General features: G+C 35.9%; 1 protein-coding gene across 2 annotated transcripts; it reads left to right on the top strand.

The window, feature by feature from the left end:
- Window positions 1-659: 659 nt before the first annotated feature.
- On the top strand, window positions 660-15701 carry LOC131073791 (disease resistance protein RUN1). 2 transcript variants are annotated; one of them, XM_059211016.1, is made up of 8 exons: window positions 660-1356; window positions 1527-1604; window positions 9245-10331; window positions 10517-10834; window positions 10935-13697; window positions 13795-14219; window positions 14880-14969; window positions 15151-15701. In XM_059211016.1, exons 1-7 carry the CDS (start codon window positions 914-916, stop codon window positions 14881-14883), a joined length of 5118 nt encoding a protein of 1705 aa, XP_059066999.1. In that variant the 5' UTR covers window positions 660-913; the 3' UTR covers window positions 14884-14969; window positions 15151-15701. The 2 variants fall into 2 exon arrangements, with proteins under 2 accessions (XP_059066999.1, XP_059066998.1); XM_059211015.1 differs by having other exon boundaries at window positions 15125-15701.
- The last annotated feature ends 8 nt before the right edge of the window (window positions 15702-15709 follow it).

Raw genomic sequence — 15709 nt, 5'->3', positions numbered from 1 at the left:
CTATATTTCTCTCCTCTTTCTCCATATTCATATATTTATGTCTTTACCTCTCTCTCTTTCTCTTTTTTTTTATATCACCCCTCTAGCTCACTCTCCCTTTCACTTATTGCAAACGTAACATGACCCTGTTGGTTATGAAACTTGATTATCTTCCTAATTAAAAAAATAAGTTTTGTTTTGAACACTTATAATTGGAATCTTGTTAGAGGGATGCAAAAGTGGATTTGAAACTCACTTCTCCATTGAGACCTTTTTTGCATAAGCAACATCATTTTCTAAATTTTACCTACAATTGATCTCATGTACTACACGAATTTATGAAAAAATGAATGAACCAAATTTTGCTTTAATTGACCTTCCACACCTATTCAATGCACACTACGGTGCAATTTCTAGTTAATAATACTGTGACGGTACAAGACTGACTTTTGAACGGGGGCGTTCACACGATGAAGATGCTTGTGAACGCGCTTTCGTCCATAAACCACATCTATCCAAATTCTATCTACTCATTTCACCTTGTATTTTAAAGCATTCAACATGACCCCACTTCTCACATCCTCCTCATTTTACGCGCCCTTTCACATGGTTTAGTGGGCAAAGTCGGTGAAAGAAAGCGACATAAAAGATGCTTCTCCACTAGCTATGTTTCCTACTCTTTTCCTAACAAATGTTGTTCTCTGCTACGCCTTTTGCTTTCCACTTTCCTCCTTATTTCTATGCAACTCAACTCCGTTTACATTTAGATTAGCCTTTTGTTTTCCAAGCTTTTCAGCATTAAGTCAGGTATATATTTTCCTGGTTTCTGTTCGCCTCAATTTACAGAAAAGCCCCATCTTAGCCTGTCAAGCATTTCCAATTCCGAGCCGCTTTTATCAGCATTCTTCTTTGTTTCAGTTTGTATCTAATCATAATGGAAGCCCCTTTTGATAACTTAATAATTGGCCCAACTGCCCCTGCTGAATCCTCCTCCAGAATGACACAACTGTCCTATGATGTCTTTATAAATCATCATGGAGGGGATGTAAAAGACACGGTTGCTAGCAGTATCTATAATAAATTATATCTCACTGGACTGAGAGTGTTTTTGGACAAGTATGAGCTCAAGTTTGGGATTTTTTTCCCAGCAGCTTTAAAAGAAGCAATGCGTACTTCTTCAGTTCACATAGCCATTTTCTCTGAGAACTATGCACAATCCCCTTGGTGTTTGGCTGAGCTGGCATTTATACTGCAACTACCCGACATCATATTCATCCCCATTTTCTATCATGTTGAGCCCTCTGACTTAAGATGGACGAGTGGAAAAGGGATTTATGCAGAAGCCTTCAAAAACTATGAAATCAAGAACAGGTACACCTCCAATACTCTTCCTCTGCTTGTCTGCTAGATGCCCATTTGCCAGTATATACTAAGAAATATTTTATGATCAGATATTCTCAGTTATTATCATTTTCTTCTCTTTATCTGTCATATATAATAAGTTTGTTCTGTTGTGCTTGCATGCTCCTCCACCTGAGCAGGTACACCTCAGAACAGCTTGAAAGCTGGAAGTGGGCACTCCATAGAGCTTCCTTTTTCAAAGGTCAGATCATTACAAAGCAAGGGTAAGTACAAAATGGTCTTTCATTTAGCTTATCAAGTCTTTTTGCGTGTTTTTCTGGTGGCGGTTCTTTACGTTTTGTCTACTGTATGTATCAGCCTTAAGTTTGTTCCTTTTGAAATAATACATACAATTATCAATGCATAATTTTTAATATGATTATGTAAAAATAATTTAAGAATAATATTTTGGATTTCATAATTTCTTTCTAACATATTTGCCATAAGAAAAATTATGTAAAATATATTAAGAGATGTCTTTTTCAAGAAGCCTGTTCTATTTATATAATGCAGCAAGCCTGGGGTTTGTTCCTTAGTTAAAAACTTCAAACATTCACAGATTTTTCACAAATACATGCAAATTAAAAATTGAAGAACATTCAGATATGAAAATAGGAGACACATAGCGAGGAACACATTCTCCATTTCACAATATCTTGAAAATATTAAGATATAACATATCTACATATAAGAAAGAGGGTGTGTTATGAGTGCCTTTAGTGGCCTCTATTGGTTTTTCAGGGTGAGTACCCCTGTTTGATGTAAAAGATCAGGACCCTTAATCTCTACTTTTCTAATAAAAAATATATCTATAGATAAGAAAGAGCCTGTTACTAAGTCAGGATTTCCCCATCAAAAAGAATAACTCATCAAGAATTTCTACCTATCCTTCACTTTAACCCGTTCTATTTAATATTTCCAATTGTTCTCATGACCACCCTCTAATTGGACTCTAATTTCTAGAAATAGTATCCACTCAATTGCTTTCCCCCCAAAAGTCTAAGTGGTTAAAAATCACTTCCAAATTTAGTAAATATAGACTTATTATGGCTCCTAATCCTGAGAAATTGGTTTGATTGTGTCTCCTCATTGTGAGGAGTTGGTTTGCAACATTCTCTTCTTCTTTAAATTTTTGAACCTCCTTAGTTCAAAACATATTTACATGAAAGAAAAGTTCAACATATTAAAACATTAAGAATCTTAACAACTCAATTATTACAGTTTTTGGTGGTGTAGAAGCGGTTTTTTATCTCAAGATGCTACTACATCAAACATCAAAGAAAGAGTTTGGAATAGATGTTAGAACCGTCCTAACTTGAAGAATCAAGCCACAATGTTCCCTTGCACCAAAGTAGATCTCTTCAAATCATCACATTTTTTCTTCTTTCACTTCCAACAACTTGTTGGAATAGAAATGCTCCTTTGCCAGTTGAACTTCTTCCTCTTTTCCTAGCTCCCTGAAGGCTTAAGAGATTTCCCCATTGAAAATCATCATTTCTCTTTACACCACTTGTATCTCCTCCACATAAATCATTTTAAACAAAATTAATGTTGAGGGAATACAAATTTCCTATAAAGTGCTTCCTCCTCCACATCATGCCACTTGGGCATGCTTTCAAGTTCTTTTACGAGGTATGTTTCTTGACTTCGCATGATGTCCACTAGTCAACCTCATTTTCTTTATTGTCCTCTTTTGTCGCTAAACAAACGTATGCGCTTTTATTTCCTTTCTCAATCACCCTTGTTATTTCTTTAAAAAAATTGATGATATTCTACTCCTTTCCTACTAATGAGATTCTTTAGGCATACATCTAGTTGTTTTTGGAAAGTTGTGTTCTTTGAAAATATTAAATCTTCATCACATGTGGGGCTCCCAGAGATCTCCATCTCTATTGTAGCTTCCTTCACCCTTGTTCTTTCTTTAAGAAAATGATGAGATTTTGCTCCCTTCTCATTAATGAGATTCTCTAGGCATACACATAGTTGTTTTTGGCAAGTTGTGTTCTCTAAAAATATTAAATCTTCATCACATATGGGGCTCCCAAATATCTCCATTTGTGTTGTAGCTTTCTCTACGATGTGGACTGTTTCCATTGCCACAATGTTTTGAGCCTCCTCTTGTGATAGGTTGTGTTCCTTCAAATTACAGTCTTCCAACTCTTATCTTTCTACATTGTAATCTTCAATGCTTTCCCCTTCTTGGGGTAACATAGCTCAACAAATCCATCCCTCTTATATTCTTTATCATCATTCCATTCATCTACCTCTACTCCTTGTAACTCTTGGAAGATCTCATTCAAAGGTCTTTTATCCACTAATACTTTTGGCAACTTTGCAAGGGATTTTATCTTTCCCTATTTTAATAGTTTTACTCCTTGGCTAATCCTTGACCCAATGACCTCCCATTCTGAGAATGGTTCTTTCACGCAGGGATTTTTTTTTCTACCATTATCATTTACCTTCTCATTCCTCTTCAACACCTTTGTTACAAACTTCTTTGTCTTTGCTTGCTTACAATTGCATAACTTATTGTAATGTCCCCTTTTGTAAATGCTCTAGTTTTTCCCCAAAATCACATTTCCAATTAAAGCAAGAAATGAAATAAAGTTAGAGATATCATTTACCAACTCGAATTGTTGAACAAGAAAGATTTTGGTTGAGGCCCTACAATTGTGTTAGATAATCATTGAAGCACAATTCATAAAATATATCTTCCCTACTAAGATTAGGAACATTATGTTAAATCAAAAGCATAGGTCTTATGTACAAGGGACACGAATATTATCTTAGTCATAGGGTATATCTAATTCATTAATGGAGTTCAACCATAGAGGGTTAGGATAAGGAGACATGATAGGGTGCCTAAAGTAACTCTCTACCCTAGGCCCAAGAGTGAATATACCATCCTTCTTGGCCTCATGTGCCCTTCCAACATCCACATGAGGGGTTGTACCTAGTGAGGTATCGTATGACCGTTCCCCCTCATCATACCACCCTTATTCACCTCCTTATGATTGGGACTCCTTAATCCAATAATCAATCATGGTGGAGGCTTGTGGAGAAAAATACAATAAGATGTCTGAAACATCCTTCCCTTCTAAGCCCAAGGGTGAGGCGCTCCTTGCACCCCCTTGGCCTCATGAGACTATTAGTAACCACCATGAGATGATGTGCTTAGAAGAGGACCTCATAACTATTTTCCCTCCTTGTATTCCCTCACTATCCCTATTATGGTTGTTTGCAGTATTTAAACAGACATATGAAAAATTACACATAAGAAAAAAATCCAAAATAAAACCATTTAAAAAAAAAATCACTTTCTATTAAAAAAATATTTCTACACTTCTTGTGCTTTTCATCAACAAATAATTATTTTCCACTCATTCACCGCTATAGAATTTTCCTACTTCTTTCCTCTATGTTAATATGCTAGATACAACTTCATCTTTTGACATCACACCATTACCATTAGCCTTTTCAAGCATTTTTGCATTAAGCCAACTTTATTTATTTTCCAAGTATTTCTATTGGTCTCAATTTATGACAAATTCTTAGCCTTAGCCTATGAAGCATTCAAACACCAATTTATTTTTAGTAGCATTTTTCTTTGTTTCAATTTGTATGTATTAACAACCTCTTCCCTTCTAAACATTGCAGACAACCCAAATGAGACCCTACAAAATGATTTTGATGACTAAGAGTTGTCCAACCTACTACTATTATATAAACAATAAGTGCATACCATATCACATGCTTTTGATGCTCTAAGAACTATCTTGCCTACTTCAACTTTTGATCTACATAATAGCTTTTACTTATCTAATATTTTTGTTACCTCCTCACCTAAAACAAAAAACATGTGTCATATGATGTATTCATAAATCACTATCAATAAGATGTCAAACATATGATGACTAGAATTATATACAATTTCCTAGATTGCATGTGTGTTTTTCAATGAATATGTGTTCAAGTTTGGCAATTTATTGCTAAGAGCTTTACAAGAAGTCATGTCTACTTACTTCAATTAATTTTAGAGCACTATGCACAATCCACTTAGTGTTTGGTGGGACTAGTATTTATAGTGAAAACTTGCACGACAAATGTTGAGCCTTTGGACTTAAGGTAGGTTATTGGAGAAAAGGAATATATGTAGAAGCCTTCTCTAAGCATGAAAAGGAGGATATGTACAATGTAGAAGTGCTTTAGTTGTGAAAATAAGCACTTCAAGAAGTTTCATGTTGAATTCGGTAACATCATTAAGAATAGTAAGTGCCTTAATTCTCTTCTTCCCATTGGAGGTTAAATGATACCCCATTACACATTTTTTATTCTAAAATGTTTTTTTTTTATTCATTCACTTAAAAGTTTAATGTATAATTTGACAATTTAAAGATAAAACATATATTTTTTAAATGATAAGATATTTTATTTAAATTTGAAGTTAAATACTATACTTAAAATTTAAAAAATTATGTTTGAAAATTTTATACTAATATTAACAAGCAATTATAATGGAATGTTTTATTTTTATGTGCCTAGAGTATTATGTAATCTCATTTTTTATGAGTTAAATAAAGACATGTAGTATAAATATAAGGGAGCTGATATAATAAATAATCTACATTCCTAAAGAGTTATGGATACAATTTTTTTTCTAAATATTTTTCTTGGAATTTCTTCTGTCAACCTTCATTTAAAAATTTTAAGCGAATTTGATAAATTGTGGTTAATCTTTTTTTTTCAATAAATTAGCATATATTTCTTCTAGTTTCATTAACCTATTTTGATTATTTGTAAACATTAATTACATTGTCAAGTATTATTCTGCATAAATAAAAAGAAAAATACATTCAATATATACTAAAACAATTAAAACTATAATATTAAAAATATTGGCCAACATATTTAAATGGTAACATATAAGTATACAATCGTGTGAAAGCATGTAGTCTCATATTGTGATCATGTACATAAAAACCTTTTATCTTTGATAATCATTTACACGTGAAATAATTAATATTTAATATTTAAACATATCCATGCATACACATAAATGGTTGATGTAGTTTTAGGAGATGAGTTTTTTCCTTGGCCCATAATTTTTTATTAAGGGAAGAAGAGATGAAGTAGATGCAGTTGGGGCTATGTTGTGGTTGTTAGGAATAAGGTGTCTCAACCTTGGATAATTCCTATTCTTATTATTTGTTTTGTAAAATGTATTTCTTGCAAATAATGTAATTAAGTGTGAGTGTACATGTCTAGTTGGCATGTTGATGTGTCACTCCACTTGATGTGTCGGCATCTTGAATTGTGTGTAAGGAGATCATGGCTGAAACGATTATGATGGATTCCTATGACACGTAAGAGCTATTTCTAGGAGATTTCAATGACGGGTGAAGACATGCAAGACATGTGGCAATTGATAAAGTTGAGTACTATAAAACCCTAATACGACTATCTTTGGAGGTTGCCCTAAAAAGGAAAGCGCATAAGCGTTTTTTAGGGTTACAGACTGTGATACGAAAAGAGTGTATTGTTGGTATGATATCGTGCTACTGGATTTTGTCTCCTGAAAGAACTTGGATTGCAAGTGTGTTGTAACCGTTGTGTTGAAGATAATACATTGTGCAGGTTTTGGAGTGCTGGGGTTTTTTACCGAAAGGTTTTCCCCAGGGTAAATCATTGTGTCATTCTCTATTTTCTGTATGCATGGTATATGGCTGCAATATCTTTATTAAAGTAGTTAATGAATCTGAAATTGTAAGGATTTAAAAGAATTTGCACAATACTTTACTCTAGAGATTAGTGCAGGAAGCTGTTTCCACACCTGAGTTTCCTTACAATGGTGTCCCTTGCTTTGTTGAGGAGACTTAGGTGCATGGGAACCACTTTTCTACTATCTAGAATTGATTGGTGGTGTCCCTTGCTTTCTTTAGGAGACATACATGCATGGGAGCCACTTTTCTACTATCTAGAACTCATTGGTTCTTCCATATGTTATAGAGAAGCTAACACTAAACTTTGGATGCAACCCTATGTAACGGTGAAAAATTAGGGTTTCCACCACAAGAAGGATGAAAACCACTAATTTTTTCTTAGGGACCAATTACATTCAAAAGAGGGTTGGAATCCAATAGATATAGTCACAAACCAACAAGGATTTAGAGTTCATACTAATTGGATTGAATTAGGGAACCTCTCTTTTATGGGTTGAATTGTTGAATTAAGATAAAGTGCTGGAAATGGAGGTAAAAACATGAAAACAATGAGCTACAATTGCAAGATTAAGCTAGGCACTTGGAACCGAGCCATGTAAGCCGACTCAGATCCGATCCCTGAAAGAACTCCTAAAATTTCTGGACCATGTTGGTGGTTGCCATGGTCCTTTGCACTTTTTACGCAGCGAAGGGGGATTGATTTCTCTCTGTGAACAAAGCTTATTATGAAGATCGCAACTTTGTATTTGCTTCCGACACATAGAAAGAAGGGAAAATAGGCTGGAAATAGGGGTTTGCCTTAGTCAAATCTCGGTTGAGGAATCAACCTTGAATGAAATATTGCAAATACTTAAATAAAACAATGGAAAGATATACCTCAAATCTACAATGACTGATAATGATGCTTTGCTTCTTGAATGTAATCACATATGTTGTATGAAATAGCACAAACATGACAAAACCCTAATCACACACATGCTTTCATAGGAATGATGTAAAGTTGCTCCACAATGGCTAGATAAAGAATATGTAGCCTCGAAGACCTCAAAAAATGCTTGATAATGAATGCTTGAATGCTTGATTTCTTGTGCGCCCCCCAAATTCACCATATCCAAAATGGGAGGGGAAGGCCTCCTTATGTACTTGCCCATCATAAAACATGTTGATTTTCTGACATAGGCTAACACAGAGCAAGGTTTGCCACTCAAATTTGAAATGGAGCAATGGGTTTGAAATAGGGCCCATTTGAGGAGGACCATGGCGTGGTGCCATGGTCCCAGTGAGGACCGAGGCGCCACGCCCTAGTCCTACCCCAATTTAGGGCTAGGATCAATGGGCAATGTGATGCATAATATGAAAAAATTAGCAACTAAAATTGCAACTTTTATAATTTATCTCCACTTATTCCACATGCTAAATATTTTCCCCTTCAATATTTTCATAAAGCTTCCAAGTCATTACTATCATGTCTGAATTTAACTATCTCTACTTCTACTATCAAAATCTTTCAAATCTTGTTATCCACATTGTTGCATCACTATAATCCAGCACATTGACCATCTCACACTTTCTTTCTATCTAATCAATCATCTTGATATTAAATTGTGCTCTCCGACATATTAGCTTTTAATTTTTCTACATGTATTGCTTCCCTTATGATGCAAGTGCTAGTGTATAAAAAAATAATTCAAAAATATCCAAAAAAATTAGATATATTTAATATGTTTATATTCATATTTAGTACATTTTTCAAAATAAAATTAAAACAAAAGAATTAATAAAATAATGATTGATGTTTATTTGAGAAATAAAATTAAAATTGCACATAACACTTCAAATAAAATAAAATAAAATAAAAATTATTTTATGGATTTAATCTTTTCAATCATTTGTGTTCTATTTTTTATTTACATCGTAATAAATTTATTTATATTGATTTTAAAATTGATATTTAGATGGTGTTAAATTCAAATCTTCTATTTTATTAAAACATAAAATACAAAATAAATTAAATTTACAACATTTTTTTAAATATTAATGAGAAGTGACTAAAGTATATATGTTTATTTAAAATTGACAATAATCTTTTCAAATCGTTTTAGCCTCAAGTTTATTTAATGGTGTTCCGTATGGTCATTGTTCAGCGACGAGGAGGCGGCGGTGATGGAAGTGGTGAATCGTTTATTAACAGAATTGAAGAAGATGCGAATAGATGTTGCCAAGCATCCCGTGGGTTTGGATGAAGCGGAACAAGACTTTAACAACAAGATAATTGCACTTCAATCTGCTGCTGGGCCAATGCCAATTCAAATGGTGGGCATCTGGGGGATGGGTGGTGCCGGCAAAACCACCCTTGCTAAGCATCTCTTTAACAAGAAATGCCTGTCCATCGGTCGCTCAAGTTTTCTTTCCGATGTTCGTGAAGCTGCAAAGAACAACCGATTGCTTAAGAAACAAAAAAAGCTTTTGAAGGACCTTGGCTTCAAAGATGATTTGGACAATGTAGACGAAGGCAAACAGATTCTAAGAAGCCGTTTGGGATCTGTTCCCGTGTTTATCGTTTTAGATGACGTGGATCACACAGACCAACTAGATGCTCTGCTGCCACCAAGGGAGAGCCTTGGCCAGGGCAGTCTGATTATTGTTACCACACGCGAGTTGCGTGTTCTTAAAGCCTGGGGTATCTCTGCTGTATATAAAATCAGAGCTCTGAATGCCACTCACGCCCAGCAGCTTTTCTGTTGGTATGCATTCGGACAACCCTCTCCATTGTTGGGATTTGAGGATCTTTCTGAAATGTTCATAGATGCTTGCCATGGTCTTCCCTTGTCACTCAAGGTCTTAGGGGGTCTGCTCTGTGGGGAGTCTGACAAGAACTATTGGCAGTCTCAATTCGACAAATTGTCCAGAATAGTGCCAGAAGATATCAAATCGACGCTCAGAATAAGCTATGATACTCTGGATGATGAAGAGAAAGAGATGTTTCTGGATGTAGCATGTTTCTTCATTGGATGGGGAAGCAGTAGGGCCATTGCAGTATGGGACGGATCAGAGTGGAATGGGCTGCACGGTTGGCAAAGGCTCGTGAATAAATGTCTTGTTGAGCTAGACGAGGAGAATCTCATCAGAATGCATGATCATTTGAGAGATTTGGGGAGGGAGATTGCCAATAAACGATCACCCTATCGTCTTTGGTCTAAAAGCCAGATTATCGAGATTCAGCCTCAACAGGTGAAATTAGTGCTTTCTTTCATAGCTTTATTAACCATGGCATGGGAACAAATTCCTACCTGAGCTTGCCTTCTAAATTTTAAACATATTTCTATTGCATTAAAATATTTCTTACTTCTACATGGGAACAAGCTCCTCTCTCAGCCTGCCTTCTAATCAGTATTTCTTATTTTTATTTTTGACAGGAAGCAGTACGAGTCCGAGGAATGGCCTATGCATTTGGTGAGAATTGCAATTACCACCTCGGGCAAGGAAAGGTCATAATAAAAACAAACCAAGGAGAGCGTAGCCTTCAGCCCGGCTCGCTTGGATTAAAGATTTTTATTGGTGAGGGAGATTTTATTAATGAGAAATATAGCAAATTAGCAAAAGAACTCGTCTGCCTTGGCTGGAGTGGCTTTCAGCACAAAAGTCTTCCATCCTGGCTTTCGTTGAAAAATTTAAGAATTTTAGCCCTATCTTCTTCTACGAAATTAGAAGGTTTGTGGAAGCGTGATGCGGATGTAAGTATCTTGCTTTATGATACTTTAAAATACTGTTCAAAGTAAATATTTTTTAAATTTATGCCGTGTATGTTTTAATCGTATCGAAAATTGGCTGCAGGTTCCTTCGGCTTTAAAAGAGTTAGTTATTAATGATGCCGACAATTTGAAGAAGATCGAAAGTTTAAGAGGACTTAGATCACTGGAGCAGCTGGAGATACGCTATTCTCCAAGATTAGATGGGCTTCCAAGTCTTGCAGAATTAACTTCTTTGAAGAAGTTTGTATTGTTTAGCTGCGGCGAACTGGAGATGTTAGAAGGTTTAGAAAGCTTGAGATCATTGGAGACACTCGAGATAGATGGGTGTAAATTATTGAACACCCTTCCAAATCTTGGAGAGTTAACTTTTCTGCAAAAAATTGAATTGAATAATTGCAAAAAATTGAAGAGGATAGAAAGTTTAAAAAGTCTTAGATCACTAGAGGGGCTCGAGATATGTGACTGTCCAGAATTAGATGGGCTGCCAAGTCTTGGAGAATTAACTTCTCTAAAGAAGTTTGAATTGATAGAGTGCCACAAATTGGAGAAACTAAAAGGTTTAGAAAGCTTGAAATCATTGGAAACACTCAAGATAAATAATTGTAAAGGGTTGAACACCCTTCCAAATCTTACAGAGTTAACTTCTCTGAAAAAAATTGAATTGAGATGCTACGAAAAATTGAAGAATATAGAAAGTATAAAAAGTCTCAGATCATTAGAGGAGTTGGAGATATGTTACTGTCCAGAATTAGATGGGCTGCCAAGTCTTGGAGAATTAACTTCTCTAAAGAAGTTTGAATTGACAAAGTGCCCCAAATTGGAGAAACTAGAAGGTTTAGAAAGCTTGAAATCATTGGAGAGACTCCGGATAGATGGCTACACAGAATTGAACACCCTTCCAAGTCTTGCAGAATTAACTTCTCTAAAGGAGTTTGACTTGACAGGGTGCCACAAATTGGAGAAGATGGAAGGCTTTGGAAGGCTGAAATCATTGGAGACACTCCGGATAGATGGCTGCACAGAATTGAAGACCCTTCCAAGTCTTGCAGAATTAACTTCTCTAAAGCGGTTTGACTTGACAGGGTGCCACAAATTGGAGAAGATGGAAGGCTTTGGAAGGCTGAAATCATTGGAGACACTCCGGATAGATGGCTGCACAGAATTGAAGACCCTTCCAAGTCTTGCAGAATTAACTTCTCTAGAGCAGTTTGACTTGACAGGGTGCCACAAATTGGAGAAGATGGAAGGCTTTGGAAGGCTGAAATCATTGGGGAGACTCCAGATAGGTGGCTGCACAGAATTGAACACCCTTCCAAGTCTTGCAGAATTAACTTCTCTAAAGCAGTTTGACTTGACAGGGTGCCACAAATTGGAGAAGATGGAAGGCTTTGGAAGGCTGAAATCATTGGAGAGACTCGGGATAGGTGGCTGCACAGAATTGAACACCCTTCCAAGTCTTGCAGAATTAACTTCTCTAAAGCGGTTTGACTTGACAGAGTGCCACAAATTGGAGAAGATGGAAGGCTTTGGAAGGCTGAAATCATTGGAGAGACTCGGGATAGGTGGCTGCACAGAATTGAACACCCTTCCAAGTCTTGCAGAATTAACTTCTCTAAAGCGGTTTGACTTGACAGAGTGCCACAAATTGGAGAAGATGGAAGGCTTTGGAAGGCTGAAATCATTGGAGAGACTCGGGATAGGTGGCTGCACAGAATTGAACACCCTTCCAAGTCTTGCAGAATTAACTTCTCTAAAGCAGTTTGACTTGACAGGGTGCCACAAATTGGAGAAGATGGAAGGCTTTGGAAGGCTGAAATCATTGGAGAGACTCCGGATAGGTGGCTGCACAGAATTGAACACCCTTCCAAGTCTTGCAGAATTAACTTCTCTAGAGCAGTTTGACTTGACAGGGTGCCACAAATTGGAGAAGATGGAAGGCTTTGGAAGGCTGAAATCATTGGGGAGACTCCGGATAGGTGGCTGCACAGAATTGAACACCCTTCCAAGTCTTGCAGAATTAACTTCTCTAGAGCAGTTTGACTTGACAGGGTGCCACAAATTGGAGAAGATGGAAGGCTTTGGAAGGCTGAAATCATTGGGGAGACTCCGGATAGGTGGCTGCACAGAATTGAACACCCTTCCAAGTCTTGCAAAATTAACTTCTCTAACGCTGTTTGTATTGACAGGGTGCCACAAATTGGAGAAGATGGAAGGCTTTGGAAGGCTGAAATCATTGGAGACACTCCGGATAGATGGCTGCACAGAATTGAACACCCTTCCAGGTCTTGCAGAATTAACTTCTCTAACGGAGTTTGTATTGACAGGGTGCCACAAATTGGAGAAGATGGAAGGCTTTGGAAGGCTGAAATCATTGGAGACACTCCGGATAGATCGCTGCACAGAATTGAACACCCTTCCAAGTCTTGCAGAATTAACTTCTCTAAAGGAGTTTGTATTGACAGGGTGCCACAAATTGGAGAAGATGGAAGGCTTTGGAAGGCTGAAATCATTGGAGACACTTCAGATAGATGGCTGTACAGAATTGAACACCCTTCCAAGTCTTGCAGAATTAACTTCTCTATACAAGTTTGAATTGATAGGGTGCCACAAATTGGAGAAGATAGAAGGCTTAGAAAGTCTGAAATCATTGGAGACACTCCAGATAGATGACTGTCCAATTGTAAAATTAACTTTCCTTGAAGATATTAAATTGGATGAGCTGGAAGTACACGCCTGCTTGAAGGCGCCGTTGAGAGTCAACTTGGAGCAGCGTGAGGGATTGAAGTCGCTGGTAGTCGCAGCGAACGACATAGCAGTTGTTGAACCATTCATCAGTAAAAGACAGGTAATAAAAAATAATTTTATTAAAAATATAAAAGTCCATTTATTATTGTGAGGCATCTGATTTTGTGCTGCCTGTGTCCTTTACAAACAATACGCAGACACCGCCAAGAGCATTGATAAAATGCACAAGGTCAGTGATTGACGTGGGCTCGCTGAAAAACTTCTTTACCTCTTTTCCTCTGAAAAACGTAGTCGAATCTGGATCATTCGGAGGCTTAAAATTCAGCAGGCCGGAGACTTCCGAAAATGCCAATGCCATTCTGATATGTTTTATTATAGATGATGTTTGTCCCACCTTAAACTTCCATATAGTTACAAACGGAGGCACTCGTTCTCACACCGAATTGACTAGTGGAAAATGGGTATGGATGGGCGTGTTCCGGGAAGGTTCAGATTGGCTTCCGTCAAAACGATACGAAATTCGGGCATCGAGCGAGGAGAAAGATGTGAAAATAAAAGAGGGGTGGGTAGTGATGGGCGAAGAGGGGAGCATAGTAAGGGCTTTCCATCGTCTTTCCCAAAGGTAACGAGTGCTTTAATATTTTATTTTATTACGGTCCTATATATTTATGATGGTGTAATAGGAAGAAATCTAAGTTAAAAAGGATAGATGTAATAAGGGAACAATTCAATTTAGTAGGTTCTAAATCAGTTGGAGAGGGATAAATTAAGGCAATGAATAAAAAATATAACTAATTTATAGAGTATTTTTTATAGTTTTTATAAAATAATTATAGAGAAATAAGAAAAATATAATTAATTTATATTCATGTGATGTATCTATTATTTTTAAATAATATTAGTGTTATATAAATATTTTACTTAATAGAAAATTGAGTTATTTTTGGTGTTGCTTACATTTAATTATTGATATTATAATTAAGTTTTTTTAATATATTTATTATTATTATTTAATTACTAAATCTAAGAAATTGTTATAAATTAATAAAAGCACTTAAAAATATTATTGAATAATCCATAAACATTTATATAATTTAGAATGCCATTAAATAATCCATTCATACATGCATACATACATATACACATATATATGAATCAGACATTGCAAAAATATTTAAGCTACTTTACACTTTTGAAAGGTATATGATATTGTGGGATAGTATTGAAATTAAAATATAAACATCATCTATAAAGCTAACATTTAATTTATTTTTTTTGACAGCTAATCTTGGATGCCAACTCAAATACTTTGAGGTGGAAGTAGTTTCATTCTTCTATTCAGTTCAGCATGTGTGCATCCTTCCTCCCTCAGGTTGTGGGTCTCCACTTTTCCTTTTGAATGTCTACTCATCTTTGCACTATGTAGTATTCTTGTGACTATTTTTCTACAAGATGTCTTTCAATTCAACAAGCATCCACACTGACTATAGTAACATGTGTTGTTTTTTCCTTGGAACATTGATCCAGGATCCAAAAGACAATCTCAAAATCAGACGATATATGGCCAGTCAAAGTTTATTTGAAAAAAAAGGGTTGAGCAGGTGCAAATGTTGATATCAGCATGACATTGCAAGTTCAAGTTTCATTGACATTGCATGCACAGTTGGCATGTTGATGTGGGGTAGATTTATTTCGTTTAGTACTGTTGGTGGCAAATCCTTTAAAAAGTGATCGAGCGTTTTGAATCCCCAACCTCTCAATTTGTTTTTATTTAAATTTTGAGATGAGCCGTGAAAGGAGGAGCTCGGGATCCCTCGCAGTATATCATCTAAAACTTAATTTAGCCAACCCGATTTGTTTTAAAAGATAGGGAGCTCGAATTAAGGATAGCCTAGGGAAATATAAAGCCCATTTGAAAAAAAAGGATTTTAATTAGACTAAGGGCATAGTTTAGGGGATTTGAAAATATTATTGTTTTACCCTTTAGTTAGAATATGAAAGTGTATATAAGGGACAGTTTTTGGCTTGTAAAAACAATTAATTTCATTTGAGAGGAATTAGAATTCTCTAGAGTTGGAGAGTAAGAATCTTGAAGATTTTTGTAAGCACAAA

This window comes from Cryptomeria japonica, chromosome 9 (genome assembly GCF_030272615.1).
Source record: "Cryptomeria japonica chromosome 9, Sugi_1.0, whole genome shotgun sequence".
Lineage (NCBI taxonomy): Eukaryota > Viridiplantae > Streptophyta > Pinopsida > Cupressales > Cupressaceae > Cryptomeria > Cryptomeria japonica.
The sequence above is the reverse complement of the archived record's forward strand: the minus strand, read 5'-3'. Positions and strand labels throughout refer to the sequence as shown.